Genomic DNA, 16,038 nt, shown 5'->3' with positions numbered 1-16,038 from the left:
AAATAAGGAAAAGCGTCATATCGTCTTTTGATTGATGAACGATAGGTTGATCGGTTATGATTTTTCACAACCTCGGTACCTTTATCTGGGTGTGCTTAAAACTGATATTAGAGACAAAATTCTAGCCTCACCATCCCCTTACACCACGTCGCTGCAAAGTTCATGAAATTCTAACGAGAGCAACAGAGCAACTAGCTACCAAACCATTGGCAAATAAGGAGAATGCTATTCTTCAATGCCCTACTAATCTGCTAAAGCTATTCATGGATACCTCCGTTGGTTGGTTCTTCTGACGACGTCCTACCGTTTTTCTCATTAGCTCTCATAGCTGGGGACAACGAATGCCAAAATGGAACGCACAACTGCGACCATAATGCCATCTGCAGCGACAAGTACGTGGGGTTCGTGTGCTCCTGCCGCCAGGGATTTGCAGGAGATGGACTCGTGTGCAAGAACCTGTTCCCAACAGGCACCGAGCTAGGAGGAGAGCAGGGGTACTTCATAAGTCCTCTCTTTCCTAACCACTACCCAGGTAAGGCCCAATTTACACTTGTTCTTTGAAACTGTAGTACTACACATCGTAGTCTACTTCTGTAGTACACTACAGCTTCACGTCCGAACATAGTTGTTGCCTTCGAACTGTAGTCTACTACCTCAGTGCACTACAGTCTCGCTTTACATCCTGGTCGAAGTCTCACAGAACCTCCGCCGAAGTGTAGTACTACAGCCTCCGAGGGTAGTAGACTTCTGTAGTAGACTACAGTACATAGTTCTGGGAACTGGAGGCAGAATTCTGGAACTGGAGGCAGAATTAGACAGAATTGGGCTTATTCCCAGGGGTCGTCAATGGCTGCTACATATTTCTAACTTAATTTTTACTTACCAGATGTGATTTAAGATGAAATGAAATGTGGGAGGTGGTCCCAAATTTAACTGGAATTCCCAAACTAAACTGGAAGCTGTTTTACACAGATAGCTTGAGACACAAGTGGACGATTCGCGCGCCTGATCCAAACAAAGTCATCCGCCTCAGGTTTACGGAGTTCCACCTCGAGGGCGCCAAATACGGGGTCTGTCTGTACGACAAGCTCTCCGTGTATGACGGAGAAGTCATTGAGGAGAAGATTCTGCTCGGTATGTGCCCCAAAAATGGGTAACGGCTTAATATAACTTGTCCGAGTATGCAAATGAGTATGCTAATACATGCATGCAAACACACATACATACATGCATGCAAACACACATACATACATGCATGCAAACACACATACATACATGTATGAGTATGCTAATACATGCATGCAAACACACATACATACATGCATGCAAACACACATACATGTATGTATGTATTAGCATACTCATTTACATACTCGGGACAAGTTTAATGAAGCCGTTACCCAAAAATAGGTTCTTAAGCCATATTTACTTTACCTAATGAATGGTATCCTCTTCATACCCTAAACCTAAGCGTACGTGGAGAAGAAAGGTAATGATATTTTGCTTTGAATTTGTCTTCAACAGTTTTTATTACGTCTGGATTTGAAATATGAAAGTTTTAGGACTTCACACAGTTTGACACTGGCAAAATGTACAGAACAAAGCATAGCAATCTCCATTGAGGTCTTTGAACCATTGGTTTCAATATCAGTTAATAATGAAAAGAGACGTAACTAACAAAGAAGAGACGGCTAAGTACAGTCTTCTTCTTTCAGTATAACTTCCATATAACCTAATGTTGGGCAAAGTCGGGGGGTCTAGGTCTTGGGTGGGCAGGCCTCCAGCCTGGCTTGGACATACTCAACCTTTGGAACAGTAACTACCGAGCCAGGCAGGGTGTTCGATTTTGAAACGGCGCGGTGAAAACGAAATATCCGTGTTTGTCTGTTCGTGCATTGATGGTACGCCCCTGTGCTAGCTTGCGTTAAGTGTCGGTTTGTTTATCAATTAAATGTCAATCAATTGATCAATTAATTAGCCTGTGCACTAACTTTAAAAAGTGAGGCGGACGTTTCTCCTGCTTTCGGAGAGTAGACACCATTGCAGGTCGTTGAGCAAATGGGCCACGCCAAGTGTGGACAAGTCATAGATTGTGTGGGACATTGTTTTCTCACATTGAAATGGGCGCACAATCTATGATGTGTATCCATTTAACAGTGGCACTCATAAGACTACATGACAAACGCTAACACCATGACGTAGAAGACGGTTCTCATACATTTTTTATCATTTCAGAGACGTTTTGTGGCTCAGAGCTGCCCGAGCCTCTGACGTCTACTGGCAGCGTCATGACACTAATACTCCAGACTGATGAACAAGAGTCATTTCTAGGATTCAATATTACGTACCAGCAGATAGACAAAGGTATCTATGGTGTCCGTTTACACAGAAATTTGCTATAGCTTGGTATTGGTCCGTACATTGTAATGGATACCAAGTAATTGGACACCACGAGTGACGTCATAGCTAGAACCGTGTGGTTGTAACCTTACATTCCAGATAAAAAGTCGAGAAATTAAAAGACTTCTTAATCTTTCTATCGTTTAATAGTACAACCAACATTGCTGGCATAGATACAAATTACATGTCATGCAATTATTCATACGAGTTTTATGGAATATATTTGCCCTGAAAGGACATTACCTGCTAGGTACAGTATGTTCATATCTGACAAACGTATGTTTCCTTCTTCATTGTAGATACATGAAGTGTTAATTTGATAAGTGTTAATGGTCTTATTGCTACTATTCTTACCTGAAATTTCAGAGGTCCTGGACTTTAAACTGGGCCAGTTCGCCTGTGTGAACGCGCAGGGATACATCATCGGCTGGCAGCGATGTAACGAACACAGGGACTGCCGGGACAGCAGTGACGAACAGAATTGCGGTAAATAGTTTTTTTCGGAGGGCACGGTCATATTTTTTTGCATTTTTGGTCAGGCTATTTCAGAATCGAACGTCGACATGTATGTACATATGTACAGCAACATTGTACGTCAGAAGACAGCTGAGTTTTGAACGACACATCCACGGGGGTGCGGCTGTCCTAACCCTATCTACCCTGGGAACCAGACTGTTTATAGGGCCTTTTAGCTGGTTCCTTTTAGCCACATCTTCGTCGTATTTTATATTGTATCCATATCTGAAGATTGAGTTGTCATGGTACTTGTCATTGCTTGTTGACACAATGCGCTGCAATTATTTTCAGAATGTCGCCAGTTTTCCAATCTAGATCTTGGAATTTGCAAAGGTCTGGACTACAGAGATGTCCTGCTACCGAACTGGGTCGGTTATGAGTCTGTTGAAGAGATCCAGAGTTCTGCTGAACTTCACAACTTAACTCAATACTACCGCCAAGATTCACCCTGCCATGCACAGTTCGTTGATTACGTCTGCGCACTTTTGTTCCCACGATGTGACAGGTACGCTACTTAGATTGATTCCTCAATAGTGATGCAATGTGAAAGGTCCACGTTTTGCTACCGCAACATATGTGTTTTAGATGGTTTGGCCAAATGATTACGGGTTGTGACGTATGTTTGTCCGCCATCATGGCTCCATAAGGGTTAGATGTTCTAATAAACGCCCAGCACCGGTTATGCACCTTACTGCCTGTCTAGAGTCATCAGTCGTGCTATATTGACGTACTAAAGTTATGTCTTGTCTCCACCTTACTTGTGTACAATATTTTTCTCCCATATTGCTATAAGTCAACTGAGTTAAGTAAGCCATTTTGCAGCTTTACCATGTAGGCCAATTTCTGTGGATCTAAAGGCCGGTTTATTAACACCGTTTATCATAGTCAGTCAGCTCAAGGCTAGTACTGTCCTGCTGGGGGACAACTTAAGTCCCTACCCTAAACCTTTGAAAACCCTTCTTTTTCTTGAAACTTTTGGTCCATTTTGGAAACGTTGGGGCTAGAAGAAACAGGTAGGGTGTAAGCTTTCCTAGTTTGGTCAAAATTTGTACGTTTCAGTAGTTTAGTTGGCGTAATGAGATATCTGAGTGGTTGGGTTCCACATTCCCTGAGCGGATGGTTACAGCCTGAAAGTAGGTCAAAGTTGAGGTTTGTTTTCTTCTGTCAGCTGTCCCGAGCGATCGAGCTGGTCAATTATCTGTTTTCTTTGCATGATTCTAAAATGATTGTGGCTTTCTGGTGCATAACATTTTTTGGGGCTTGCAATGTCAGTAAGTACTTTTCTGAGCCCATGTTTCATTGCATTAAAGCATGGCTTCCTATGCACAAGTCTGACTGTGGTATCTGCCGTGGTGGGCGTGGTGCCAAACAGCATGATGGCTGTGACGTCACATTCAAACATCGTGTAACGTAAGATTTGTCTGCCGCCAGAACGAGGCTAGAGCTGCCCTGCCGGTCCTGGTGTGTGGAGGTGCAGCAGGCGTGCGGAGCAGGGCAGGTCCCGGGGCTGGAGAAGACTTTTCGTGCCTGCGACCTGCTTCCCAGTAGCCAGTGTTACAGTCAGCCAACTCCCAACGGAAGAGGTCGGTATTCTGGTATAATTAGATAATAAGATGGTTTCTTACAGCCTGAGTGTTCATACCTACCATCCTTTCGGTAGCTGCCCATGTCCTCTAGGAAAAAGCATTTCTTCATTGTACTAATTAAACTTGGTGAACCTATCTGCTGCACCTTTATAGACGTATGGCAGTTCATTTGATATTTATAGATATCTAAAAGTGTACCATATAGCAACAAGAGGTTTGTCGAGTTTTCTCCTGACTTCAACCATGTACCAACATCAACTACAGGATGCTAAGTTTATTGTGCGTTCATTATTTGCATAGATTGCTTCTACGGCAACGGTGAGAATTACCAGGGGAACAGAAGTATCAGCACCTCGGGAGACAAGTGCGAACCCTGGTCTGAGGCGGCAAGGCTGGTTACTCCGTCTCTGCTCGAAGGGCAATACAACTGGGCAAACCTGCAAGACTCCTACTGCCGAAACCCATACTGTAAGTCTTCTTGTTAAAGATGTAAACAGCGGAAAAGTCAGTCTATGCCAGCAAATCAGCAAAATATCTCTTAACGTCCCCGTCTTATGTACGTATTTACACATCTCGATAATGTTGTCTTACGTTTTTGCTGGTAGGTAAAAGTACTATCAATTTAGTCTTTTTATGACGCTTTTAGTCATCTTCCTCATGGACCACAGATACACAATCATGCCTCTTCAGAAGCTCCTCGTATCGCTAAATCTCATCCCATTTCGTATAACATTCTGAACGAAACATAGAACAATATGGGACTTCTGAGTCTTGTTATGTAGTACACAAAAACAAATGCGCTATGTCTACGCCCTGTTCCCACAGCAAGTCCCGAGCCCTGGTGCTACGTGAAGGACTCTGAGGACTCCTTGGTGCCTGCTACCTGCTCCGTGGATCCATGTCAAGGTGGGCCGCTCACATTTAACTTGAGGTCGCAGTCCTAGTCACCGTGATATCTCTTTGTGGCAGGCTTTTCAACGAGGCTTTGACAAAACTAACCGTAGATATCCATCTACCAATGGTTGACAATCGTTTCCCCCACAAGACAACTGAACTCTTGACGAAATCCCATCCATTTACCGTCGGAAGAAGAATGTAGCAGAGGCCTTACGTACCTTACTTAGAGCGTACCTTACTTAGAGCGTCGGACAATGATATGGTGATTCTTCGTTAAGATATCTGTTGTATTAGTTTTTCATAGAAGGCAGGATTTGACTTGACGGTGCAGATCTGGTAAAACTGAGTTTATATCAGATGGAGTCAGGAAGGCTGCTCAGTTCATTTTGAGTGGGGGAGGGGGCTTCAAGATCTCAGGACGTCTAGCATCTTTGCAGATTTGCCGAATCTTTGTGTTATTTGACATATTGAAAAATTGTTAAGTCCATGTGCTGCCTTCAATGTCAAGATTACAGGATTGTGATTCTTATTTTCACCGTACAGGTGTCTGTGAGAGCCCCGCGAACCCGGAGAATGGGCGGCGTGTCCCCGTCAAAGGCGCCTATCGGGCCGGAGACCGGGTGTCGTTCCGGTGTAACGAGGGTTACCGGGTAACCTCCGGAGAGCAGGACGCCTACTGCCAGCAGAACGGCACATGGACCAGCCCTCCACCGGAATGTCTAAGTATGAATGTTTTGTTTGTTTGTTTGTTTGTATTGCTTACCCTGTAAACCGCATCAAGGCGTAACACACCAGGACAGTGCCCTTACAGATCGTTCCACTGTTGGAACCAAGCACCAATGGTAGACTTTCACACCATGCAGCGCAGAGATGGTGCCGTAAGCGTTCATATGAACTTGACATTGCAAGATACGTTATACGATGAAAAGGATCCCTTCAATTCTTATCTTCTTCCTCTCCTCCTCTTACTCCTTGCAGCTGACGGACGCGCACGTCTTACTGATGAGCTGTTTGACCCGGCCTTCTACAACCCGGCGTTTCCACCCGACGTCGGAACTGTCGTCATCTTCTTCCGCGCCGCCCTGATAGATGTCATCGAATTGGTAAATTGGTTTCATCTACATGTAATCACGGTTACTGTTAATTTACAAATGATAGCACAAGGCATGGACACATGGCGGCAAGCAGCATTTTTAAGATTTTAAGATTCCACATTGAAAGAAATTCCCCAGGGAAGACTCATATGTTGCCACTACACACGCGCGAACAAATTCCATGCATACCTGTACAATTCCGGGAATTCTTGCAAAACGGTCGTAAAGTATACTATTAGGCTCGCCCCTGAGGCGTTGCCAAAATGGATGATAGTTAGCACTGTTACTTGAGGGTGCGTTAGCCAACGTGGCCTTTGACTCATTACCGACGTCACATGTCACTTAAGTCTCAAATGGTATGTCAATCATCCTGAGGAAGGCTATAGGTATAGCAACAAGTTGATTAGCTATTGTTGTATTGTCTTGGATTGAGTTCACACTTACGCAATCAATGCACAACATTAATCACATTTCGTAGACGGGACCCTGTGTTTTTCTTTAAAAAACAACAACTACCGTATTACATATTTTTCTATCGTGCTTTAGAAAGAGAGTGATGAGCAGATCTTGTCGTCAGTGGTGTTCAGACTGGTGAGTTCTTTTCCCCTATGTCTCGTTTGCAATTAACTTTATTTCTAAAATAACATCGTTTTCTTCAGAATCTCATTACAGGTTTGCGTAGCAAAACCTTTGCTGGATCCGTAGGCATGTGTGGTGGCCGCCATCTGGAATTGTGACGTCACAGGGTCGCCATACCATTTTATTGGGAGGGGTGTTTTTTGGTCGCTAGCGTTCTCTTTATTTTCAACAAATCGGCACACAACTATCACACATTCAACTCAAATAAAAAGAAAAGTTCAATACCAATTCATATTTGTAAAAAGATCCGGTATCACTGAACTAGCATAGCAAACCGGAAGTATATGTAGCACAAATACTTAACTCTAGTTTACATATGAATTCAGAGACTTACTTCTGTACCAGCTACTCTTGCCTTCAGACTCATTCTAAGTCACTGATGAAAGTGAATGCTATTTGGTACGTCTGATGCTTAAGAGAATCTCTACCTTTCTTGACATTTATAAGTGATGTGATTTGCTACCTTGATGTATAACCTCTATCGAGATAACTGCTACTGCTGTATCATCCTTGTCACCATGTTATGGCAGGTATCACCCCCGACACTAGAGAATGGTATTGCCCAGAACCCAGGGGGTGTAGAGTCCTGAGTTGGGAGAGGTCGGGAGTCAGCCCGGGGGTTGGACAGGAAACAGAGGCCCAAGCAGGGTCTTTTTCCTGTCAGTGGAATAAAATGTAGTTTGTAGAGAGATCATTACGTGTTCGTCTGATGGTTAAAGAACCTTTAATTCTAACAATGGCGTTGTCGGATTGCATTGCTATTTAAACATAAAGTCCATTCATTCGTTTAAACATGTATACAGTCATATGTCCATTCATGCATTCTCACCTTCAGATCTGGAATGACAGACGCCTCCAGTGGCAGAACTCTAGATACCCGGATGTACAGGAGATCCGAGTGTCTGAAGACCAGTTGTGGAGACCCGCCCTCGCTCTCGTGGATAAGTAAGATCACGCACTTCTCACGTGAAACCCACAACTTCGTCACGTGCAAATCTATCTATGTTACCACACAAAGGTGGCCGGTGCAATGGCCTAGTGGGTAGAGTTCGCCTTGCATACGGTAGGTCGTGAGTTCGATCCCCGGCCGGTTCATACCAAAGACTTTAAAAATGGTCCATACTGCTCTCTCTGCTTAGCACTCAGCTTTTGGGAAAGATTATGGAAGTTAAACACACACCACTACCAGTGGACTAGCCCCCTGCTGTTGTAATTGCACAAAGTTGTGTGGCCCAAGGGCTACTTAGACGGAGATGGGCGCCGACCTATGCACCATGGGTGCGGGAAGGAACTATTGCTTTTTTGACTTACCACACAAAGCCTCGTTATTGTGGTTATCAGGCTACAATGATGAAGTAAACACATTGAATAACCCACTACTTACAAATAGGGAAAATCTTCTTATTTTCAAAGTGCCAATATAGAATTTGAGGGATTCCAGTCATCTGCCGGAGTCCGAGTCTTTCAGAACGGGGAGGTGGTGTGGGACATCTCCCAGATATTCCAGACTACGTGTAATCTAAGTAAGTACCGCAGTTTCGCACGTTACCCTCATGTACCAAGACCACCTGTAGCCTCAGCAGGTACGTTTAGCCACAACTGTCGAACTGATTGTAGCGTGCGTAGTCCAGTGGTTAGCGATCTTGCCTCTGGACCTAGAAGCCCCGGGTTCTATCCCGGCTGTGTCGCTTACCCGGCATGCACGCTATCGGAAAGTGTCGCAGTCCTTAGGACGGGACGTTAAGCCGTGGTCCACTGTTCATTGTGCTTGTCGAAAAGCTAGAGCCAGTGGAATTTCCCCGGTACAATGAACCTGTAAATACTGTACATAGTGTCAGTCTTCTCTGTCACGACCAGTAGAAGATTAGCTCATCTGTTCATTGAGTTCATTTAAGCTAAACTGGTTCGAGATCTATTTCCTTTCCTTTATGTTTATTCCATTACCAGGATTAAGAGACGCATTATATCCTAACTTTCTCCCTCTCATGTCTCTCTCTCAATTTCCTAGATACAAGAGACTTTCCCTTTGATGAGATGGAGTGCAGCACGTGCATCGCTAATGAGGAACTTCGGGACAACGAGGTGCTTCGGTGTCTGGGGAGCGACCACCGCCCCGTCCACTCGTCTAGGATCGACCTGACGTACTGTGACGTGGCTCCCATAGAGGACCGAGTGGACCAATGGAACACAAAGTGGGAGGTACATGCCTCGGTACAGTCTTTATATGGTAGTTTTACGACAACAAATTTCGGCCATCCATGAGGTAGGCGTGAATGTTGCGTACAAATCTCAGCTGTTCTGTGAAGGAAGCTGCCGTGGGCCCTGATAATAATAATGGTTTATTGGTCAGAAATTACCCGTGCAATGGCAGCCAGTGCTGATCATGAATTGCTGCAGGGTTACAATCACATAATACACAACAGATCTATATTTGCTCCACACTTGCACTTTGTGGAACTGTCGCAAGGGTCTGGGCGGCTGCCATTCGGCGCCAGCAGGTGACCTCAATACGACCTTCCCCAACCGAAGTCAGGTACCCATTCACACCTGGGTGGAGTGAGGAAGGTCGTGTTAAGTTCCTTTCCTAAGGGCACAACATCGGGGCATACTAGTGTTTTCGAAGCCGGGACCTCTCGATTCTGGGCCATGGGCGAAACACCCTACCGATGCATTACCACACGATGCATGATAAAATCACGGCGACAATTGCCCGAAAGATAAGTCACAGAAGCTGTCGACTAAGCTGTTTTCTGAAAGACACATCAACAGCTGTCCCAAGAATATCCTTAATCTATTGTCGAAAACATGTCAGGCGAAGAGTTTTAAACTATTGTGTTGCGGGTTCGAATCTAATCAAAAGCATCAGACATGTCCGTGTATTGAAGATGATTTGAGAATTTTAACCGATCGGAAAACCTTTGATGCCCTTAATATGCATTTCACGATTCATGTATCATTTTGCACCAAGGGAAGGACCTGATAAACATTTCAGTACAGAGGACAGGACTAGACGGACATTTCAGCACCTAAAACAGGACTAGATAAACATTTCAGCACCAAGGACGGGACTTGATAAACATTCCAGTACCAAGGACGGGACTTGATAAACATTTCAGCGCCAAGGACAGGACTACATGAACATTCCAGCACCAATGGCAGGACCAGATAAACATTTCAGCACCAAGGACAGGACCAGATAAACATTTCAGCACCAAGGACAGGACTACTTTAACATTTCAGCACCAATGACAGGACCAGATAAACATTTCAGCACCAAGGACAGGACCAGATAAAAATGTCAGCACCAATGACAGGACTACATAAACATTTCAGCACCAATGACAGGACCAGATAAAAATGTCAGCACCAATGACAGGACTACATAAACATTTCAGCACCAATGACAGGACTACATAAACATTTCAGTACCAAGGACAGGACGAGATAAACATTTCAGTACCAAGGACAGGACCAGATAAACATTTCAGCACCAAGGACAGGACCAGATAAAAATGTCAGCACCAATGACAGGACTACATAAACATTTCAGCACCAAGGACAGGACCAGATAAAAATGTCAGCACCAATGACAGGACTACATAAACATTTCAGCACCAATGACAGGACTACATAAACATTTCAGTACCAAGGACAGGACGAGATAAACATTTCAGTACCAAGGACAGGACCAGATAAACATTTCAGCACCAAGGACAGGACCAGATAAACATTTCAGCACCAAGGACAGGACTACATAAACATTTCAGCACCAATGGCAGGACCAGATAAACATTTCAGTACCAATGACAGGACCAGATAAACATTTCAGTACCAAGGACAGGACTACATAAACATTTCAGCACCAAGGACAGGACCAGATAAACATTTCAGTACCAATGACAGGACCAGATAAACATTTCAGTACCAAGGACAGGACTACATAAACATTTCAGCACCAATGACAGGACCAGATAACATTTCATCATCAAAGACACGACTAATTACACCTTTCAGCACCAAGGACAGGACTACATAAATTTTAGTAACAATGACAGGACCAGATAAACACTTCAGCACCAAGAACAGAACCCGACTTCTCTACCGTCGCCATGGCAATGCTTTTTCATTGCCACTCTTGTTTTTTTTCACGCCTAGTGTGGATCCCATGGAATGAACAAAAAACATTACGCCTTACAGATTATACTAGGTAAAAATATATTGACAAATAAATATCAACAAAATCAATTTCAGATTGACGAACAAGAAGAGGGAAATTACACCAAGGCCTGCATCAAACTGCACATGCGCCGTGACCCGACCTACCACCTGTGTATCACTATCGGCCCCAGCATCCTCCTGGCCCTGCTGATGGCCGTGACCTTCCTGCTGCCCCTGGAGACGGTAGGTCACGTGACTACAATGATGGGCTAAAGGGGGTGGTAAAGGTGGCCTGTTGATGGTCATGACCTTTGACCCACCACTGGACACAGGCCGTGGAATCGGTAGGACACGTGATTCCGACAATAAGATAAAAGTACCTGGCTTATTTGAATATTAAGCCTAACCTTGTTTTGGACGGAGTAAGTTAACACGTGAAGAAGAAAAAAGACTGAAAACTCTAAATTGAATACAAAGGAAGACATTGATTTTGTTGAAATTCTCACCCTTTCTGTTTGCAGGGAGAGCGCCTGGGCTACGCTATGACCATCTTCCTGTCCATGGTAGTGACCCTGATCTTCATCACGGAGGTTGTACCCGCAGAAGAGTCCCTACCTGTAATAGGTAAGAAAAAAATTACTGCAAACAAATACATCAGCATGGCATGTGGTGAAAAATACAACTGTGCCATCTGGACTCACCTTATCAGTTAGTTACCGAATGTTCCCTAATCTCCTAGCAGTCTCTTAATCTCCTATCGGTGGCAAGGCAGTCTCAAAGGGGCCAACAAGTACCCAGTACCCAAAGCCATCTGGTGGCCCTTTTGATACTGCCTTGCCACCGGTAGATCTGCTTGGATATAAGTTGTTTCTTTCTGTGGTGGTTGTTGCATCATTGGTGTAGCGTATGTTGTTGTTTCCTCCTGTGGTGTTTTTTGGCATCATTGGTGTAACTTCTGTTGCTGCTTCCTCCTGTGGTGGTTGTTGTTTCATTAGTGTAACTTATGTTGTTGTTTCCTGTGGTGGTGGTGGTTGTATCATTGGTGTAACTTATCTTGTTGTTTCCTCCTGTGGTGGTTATTGTATCATTGGTGTAACTTATGTTGCTGTTTCAATCTGTGGTGGTTGCTGTATCATTGGTGTAACTTCTGTTGTTGTTTCCTCCTGTGTTGGTTGTTGCATCATTGGTGTAACTTCTGTTGTTGTTTCCACCTGTGGTGATTTTTGCATCATTGGTGTAACTTATGTTGTTGTTTCCTCCTGTGGTGGCTGTTGTATCATTGGTGTAACTTCTGTTGTTGTTTCCTTCTGTGGTTGTTGTTGTTGTATCATTGATGTAACTTATGCTGCTCTTTCCTAATGTAGTGTCTGTTGTATCACTGATGTAATACTCTAGTATATGATTTTGTTGTCTCTTTTAGCGGTTGTTGTTCTAATCTACATCTCCATGATGGTAGTGTGGATGCTGTTGGCTGTCTTCAGCATCAGACTGAGTAACAAGGTACATGTCAGATAGAAGAATGTGCTTCAGCATTTAGGTACGTGTTGTAGATCTGTCTGATGAAAATGTTGAAACGTTAGTTTCTGCTATATAAATTGATTCTACCATATCGCACAACATGACGATATTCCCAGCATATGCACCTGGCTTCATTTCTCAGTCTGCTGCAGGGGGGGGGGTTGGGTAGGCTACCGAAAACTAAAAGACTTCGCGCGATTTTTTTCTCGTTTTAGTTAGTTGCAAATGTCAATCTGAACAGGAATGTTTGCTTTCAGGACATTTGTAGTTTTGGCGTGAAAGATACGAAGTACCTATCTCATAAAAACATGATACTATCTATCTATTCATATATGTGTTGTCAACTGTTTATTGTGCATGTTGAAACAACAACAATAACAAAAACACTTTGGGAATCCCCCGACATAATGAACCTATACTAAATGCTTGCCTCCTCTGTCATGACAAGTTGAAGATTAGCTCTTCAATGAGCTATAGCTAGATTGGGATCCCTTCTTTCCTTTTCTTTTTTTATTTTGATGATTTCATTCATACTGCTGTCCGATGGACGCTGTCCCTCTGTCTGATAGAACCTTGCCGTATTAAGTTAAGTATGGCAGTGCATTTTGTCGTGTTTTCTTGGTCGTCGGAATGATATCTTCTTCAGAATACTGAATCAGAGTAACAGTTTTAACTCACGTTACCTTCCATACCGGCCCTGCCATTTCAAGCCTGTAAACTTGCTTCTGGCGATGTCACCACCACCCAAACAGCTTTCAGTCGATCAAAAGATTGGCATAAGCTCATCTAGAGCAGAACTGCAAAGGACGCTGGGAAGCTATTAACCAATCAGGTTACGTCTTTCATCGTAACTTTGGCTTCAGGACAAAATAACGACTGTTTGTGTCAAATGAGGGTAGCTCATGAATTATACATGAGCGAGTGTCGGTGACGTCGCCAGAAGCGATTTTACAGGCTTGAAATGGCAGGGCCGGTAGGGAGGTAACGTACCGAGCATATCGGGCCTGCTCGGAAGTGTGTCTTAACTCCACTCCTTTCCTACGTCACAGGACGGCACCTTGCCATGCTGGGCAAGGGCCTTGTTCCTGCGGCACTTGGCGAGGTTCTTGCTTCTGGGTGACCTGAGCAAGAACCTGACAGATGACAAGGCGCCAAAAAGCGTCTCCGTCGACTCTACAGACAAATCTAGAATACACAACGCCATATCCGAGCAGTCTGTTGTCTACTACTTCAACGACGAACCGGCCGAGAGAGAGAAGCTACACATTCTTCAAGCCATCAAGCAGCTTCTAACTGAACTGCAGGCGAACGTGAAGTCGCTGCGTGAGAAGGGAGAAAACGACTTAAAGGAAGAAGAGCCGGAGACGGATTATTGCAACTTGGCTCATGTTGTGGACAGGATCTGCTTTGTGACGTACATTGTTGGGGTTGTCATTGCCATTCCTCTTACTAGTGCCTTATCACAGTAGAGATGACGGCATGCTTAGAAAATGTAAAGATGACATCATGCAACGGTAGTGAATTTTTCTATGTAACTTTTTTCTTTCTAACTCTTCAATAATTACTCCGGGAAGGAGGGTAACCTCCTGAGAAGGAGTACTACAAGTCTTTGTACCACTATCACATATGTATACGCAGCATTTTGCAAACAGAAGTTACGGTTGTGGAAAGTTTATTCTCACTCTGCACATGTACCAGAAAGGTCTAACGAAAAGTTCAAGGTCAAATCCTTCAAGGTCATGATTGCAACCTGATACCTAATGTGTGTTTGGCCATATTTGGCCATCAAAGGTTTTATACAAGGGGATTTCATTGTTGAGCAACATAGGGAAACGATAACTGCTGGTGCAAAGGAATCAACCAATGCGAAAAGTGGTCTTATCAAGCATAGGTACAACTGTATATATTGCTTCAAAATATAGAATGAACAAAGGGAAAAGAAATCTAAATGTAAAAGTTATATCAACTCAATGCACAGAAACGTTGATATGAGTACTTAAAAGACAGTGCAGTTTTTGACAAAATATTTAGTCCTTTTGTCTCTGTATAATACATTGTCATTGACATTCAAGTTACCTTTACAATGTGTTGATGGTGTGTTTTGGGTTGTATCTCTACATTTCTCTTATCTTATCAGCTATACTACTTTTGTACAGAAATTTCAGCACTGATGCCTTGTATTTCATGCCATTTGATAGCATAGGTAGCGCATATTTCTAGATATCATGATATGTATATAATTATATACATAGGAAAACATCCCCCAAATAATACAGATATTTCAAAATTCTTAAATTCAACATTTAACAACATCTATTTTGTTTTCTAGATACTTTTAAATCGTGAACAACCAGAAAAGGCGCAATTACTAATCATTATATTGATAAGTCGCATTATCCCTTAAATTACAATCACTAAACAACTAAACTTTTTATAGTCTTAAAGCATTATATTTCTAGCCACTCAATCATAAGTCGTTCATGTGCTGTATAACATATCGTTTTTCATGGTTTGTGTTGATTATGTCAAGTGTAGAGTTTTAGTGAATTTTTAAAAAGATATTCCTGTTGAGTCCAAGATTCATTTTGATGATGGTATATGAGATAGTACAAAGTTTTTTTTTGCCCTGTGCATGTACCAGTAAAGTTAGCCGAAGAGATCAAGGTCAAAGTCTTCAAGGTCATGATTCCAACCTGATACCTATGTGTATTTAGCTATCAGAGTAGATGGTATTGTAAAAGTGGATCTCGCTGGACTAAGTAAAATCAACAGGATACAGCAAACAGCTTCTATGGTACTTAACACAAAAATAGAGAGATAGATACAGTTAAAAGGAATGTATTATCAAATCACCAAACAAAATTATTCTTTGTCAGTAGACTTAAAATCCAACTCTTCCACAACATCGAGATATTATATTATGAAAATACCATCTGGCGTGGAAAGATATTTACACTTAGTTGGTATCTGTCAGTTACCACCAACTGTCCGCCCGTTCCCATGGCGATACTCCATGCCAATATCGTGTCGTCAACAGTGCGGACAAATTCTCCAAGGCGTGTGAACATGTCTACCCGTTGGTTTTCATAGTTCGCCACGATGATGTGGCCAAACGTGTCCACACATATGCCCATGGGAGACGACAACAGACCCTTATCCCTTCCCCTGTTGTTGTAACCTCCAAATTGAAATAACTCGTGTCCTGAGCGATTGTACACCTGGACAATGTG

General features: G+C 43.2%; 1 protein-coding gene across 1 annotated transcript in view; it reads left to right on the top strand.

Moving 5' to 3' along the window:
- Positions 1 to 15,627, top strand: part of LOC136422191 (uncharacterized) — a 53,035-nt gene extending 37,408 nt beyond the window's left edge. Inside the window, exons 10-27 of the mRNA XM_066409834.1 lie at positions 320 to 532; positions 973 to 1,134; positions 2,236 to 2,364; positions 2,767 to 2,886; positions 3,208 to 3,421; positions 4,348 to 4,499; positions 4,803 to 4,970; positions 5,328 to 5,408; positions 5,943 to 6,122; positions 6,378 to 6,502; positions 7,040 to 7,084; positions 7,968 to 8,077; positions 8,546 to 8,655; positions 9,141 to 9,331; positions 11,384 to 11,533; positions 11,812 to 11,914; positions 12,711 to 12,790; positions 13,858 to 15,627. Of these exons, the coding sequence (XP_066265931.1) occupies positions 320 to 532; positions 973 to 1,134; positions 2,236 to 2,364; positions 2,767 to 2,886; positions 3,208 to 3,421; positions 4,348 to 4,499; positions 4,803 to 4,970; positions 5,328 to 5,408; positions 5,943 to 6,122; positions 6,378 to 6,502; positions 7,040 to 7,084; positions 7,968 to 8,077; positions 8,546 to 8,655; positions 9,141 to 9,331; positions 11,384 to 11,533; positions 11,812 to 11,914; positions 12,711 to 12,790; positions 13,858 to 14,277 (2,753 nt within the window). The 3' untranslated portion in view covers positions 14,278 to 15,627. The remainder of the gene's footprint in view (positions 1 to 319; positions 533 to 972; positions 1,135 to 2,235; positions 2,365 to 2,766; positions 2,887 to 3,207; positions 3,422 to 4,347; positions 4,500 to 4,802; positions 4,971 to 5,327; positions 5,409 to 5,942; positions 6,123 to 6,377; positions 6,503 to 7,039; positions 7,085 to 7,967; positions 8,078 to 8,545; positions 8,656 to 9,140; positions 9,332 to 11,383; positions 11,534 to 11,811; positions 11,915 to 12,710; positions 12,791 to 13,857) is intronic.
- The last annotated feature ends 411 nt before the right edge of the window (positions 15,628 to 16,038 follow it).

Source organism: Branchiostoma lanceolatum, chromosome 16 (genome assembly GCF_035083965.1).
Source record: "Branchiostoma lanceolatum isolate klBraLanc5 chromosome 16, klBraLanc5.hap2, whole genome shotgun sequence".
Lineage (NCBI taxonomy): Eukaryota > Metazoa > Chordata > Leptocardii > Amphioxiformes > Branchiostomatidae > Branchiostoma > Branchiostoma lanceolatum.
The sequence above is the reverse complement of the archived record's forward strand: the minus strand, read 5'-3'. Positions and strand labels throughout refer to the sequence as shown.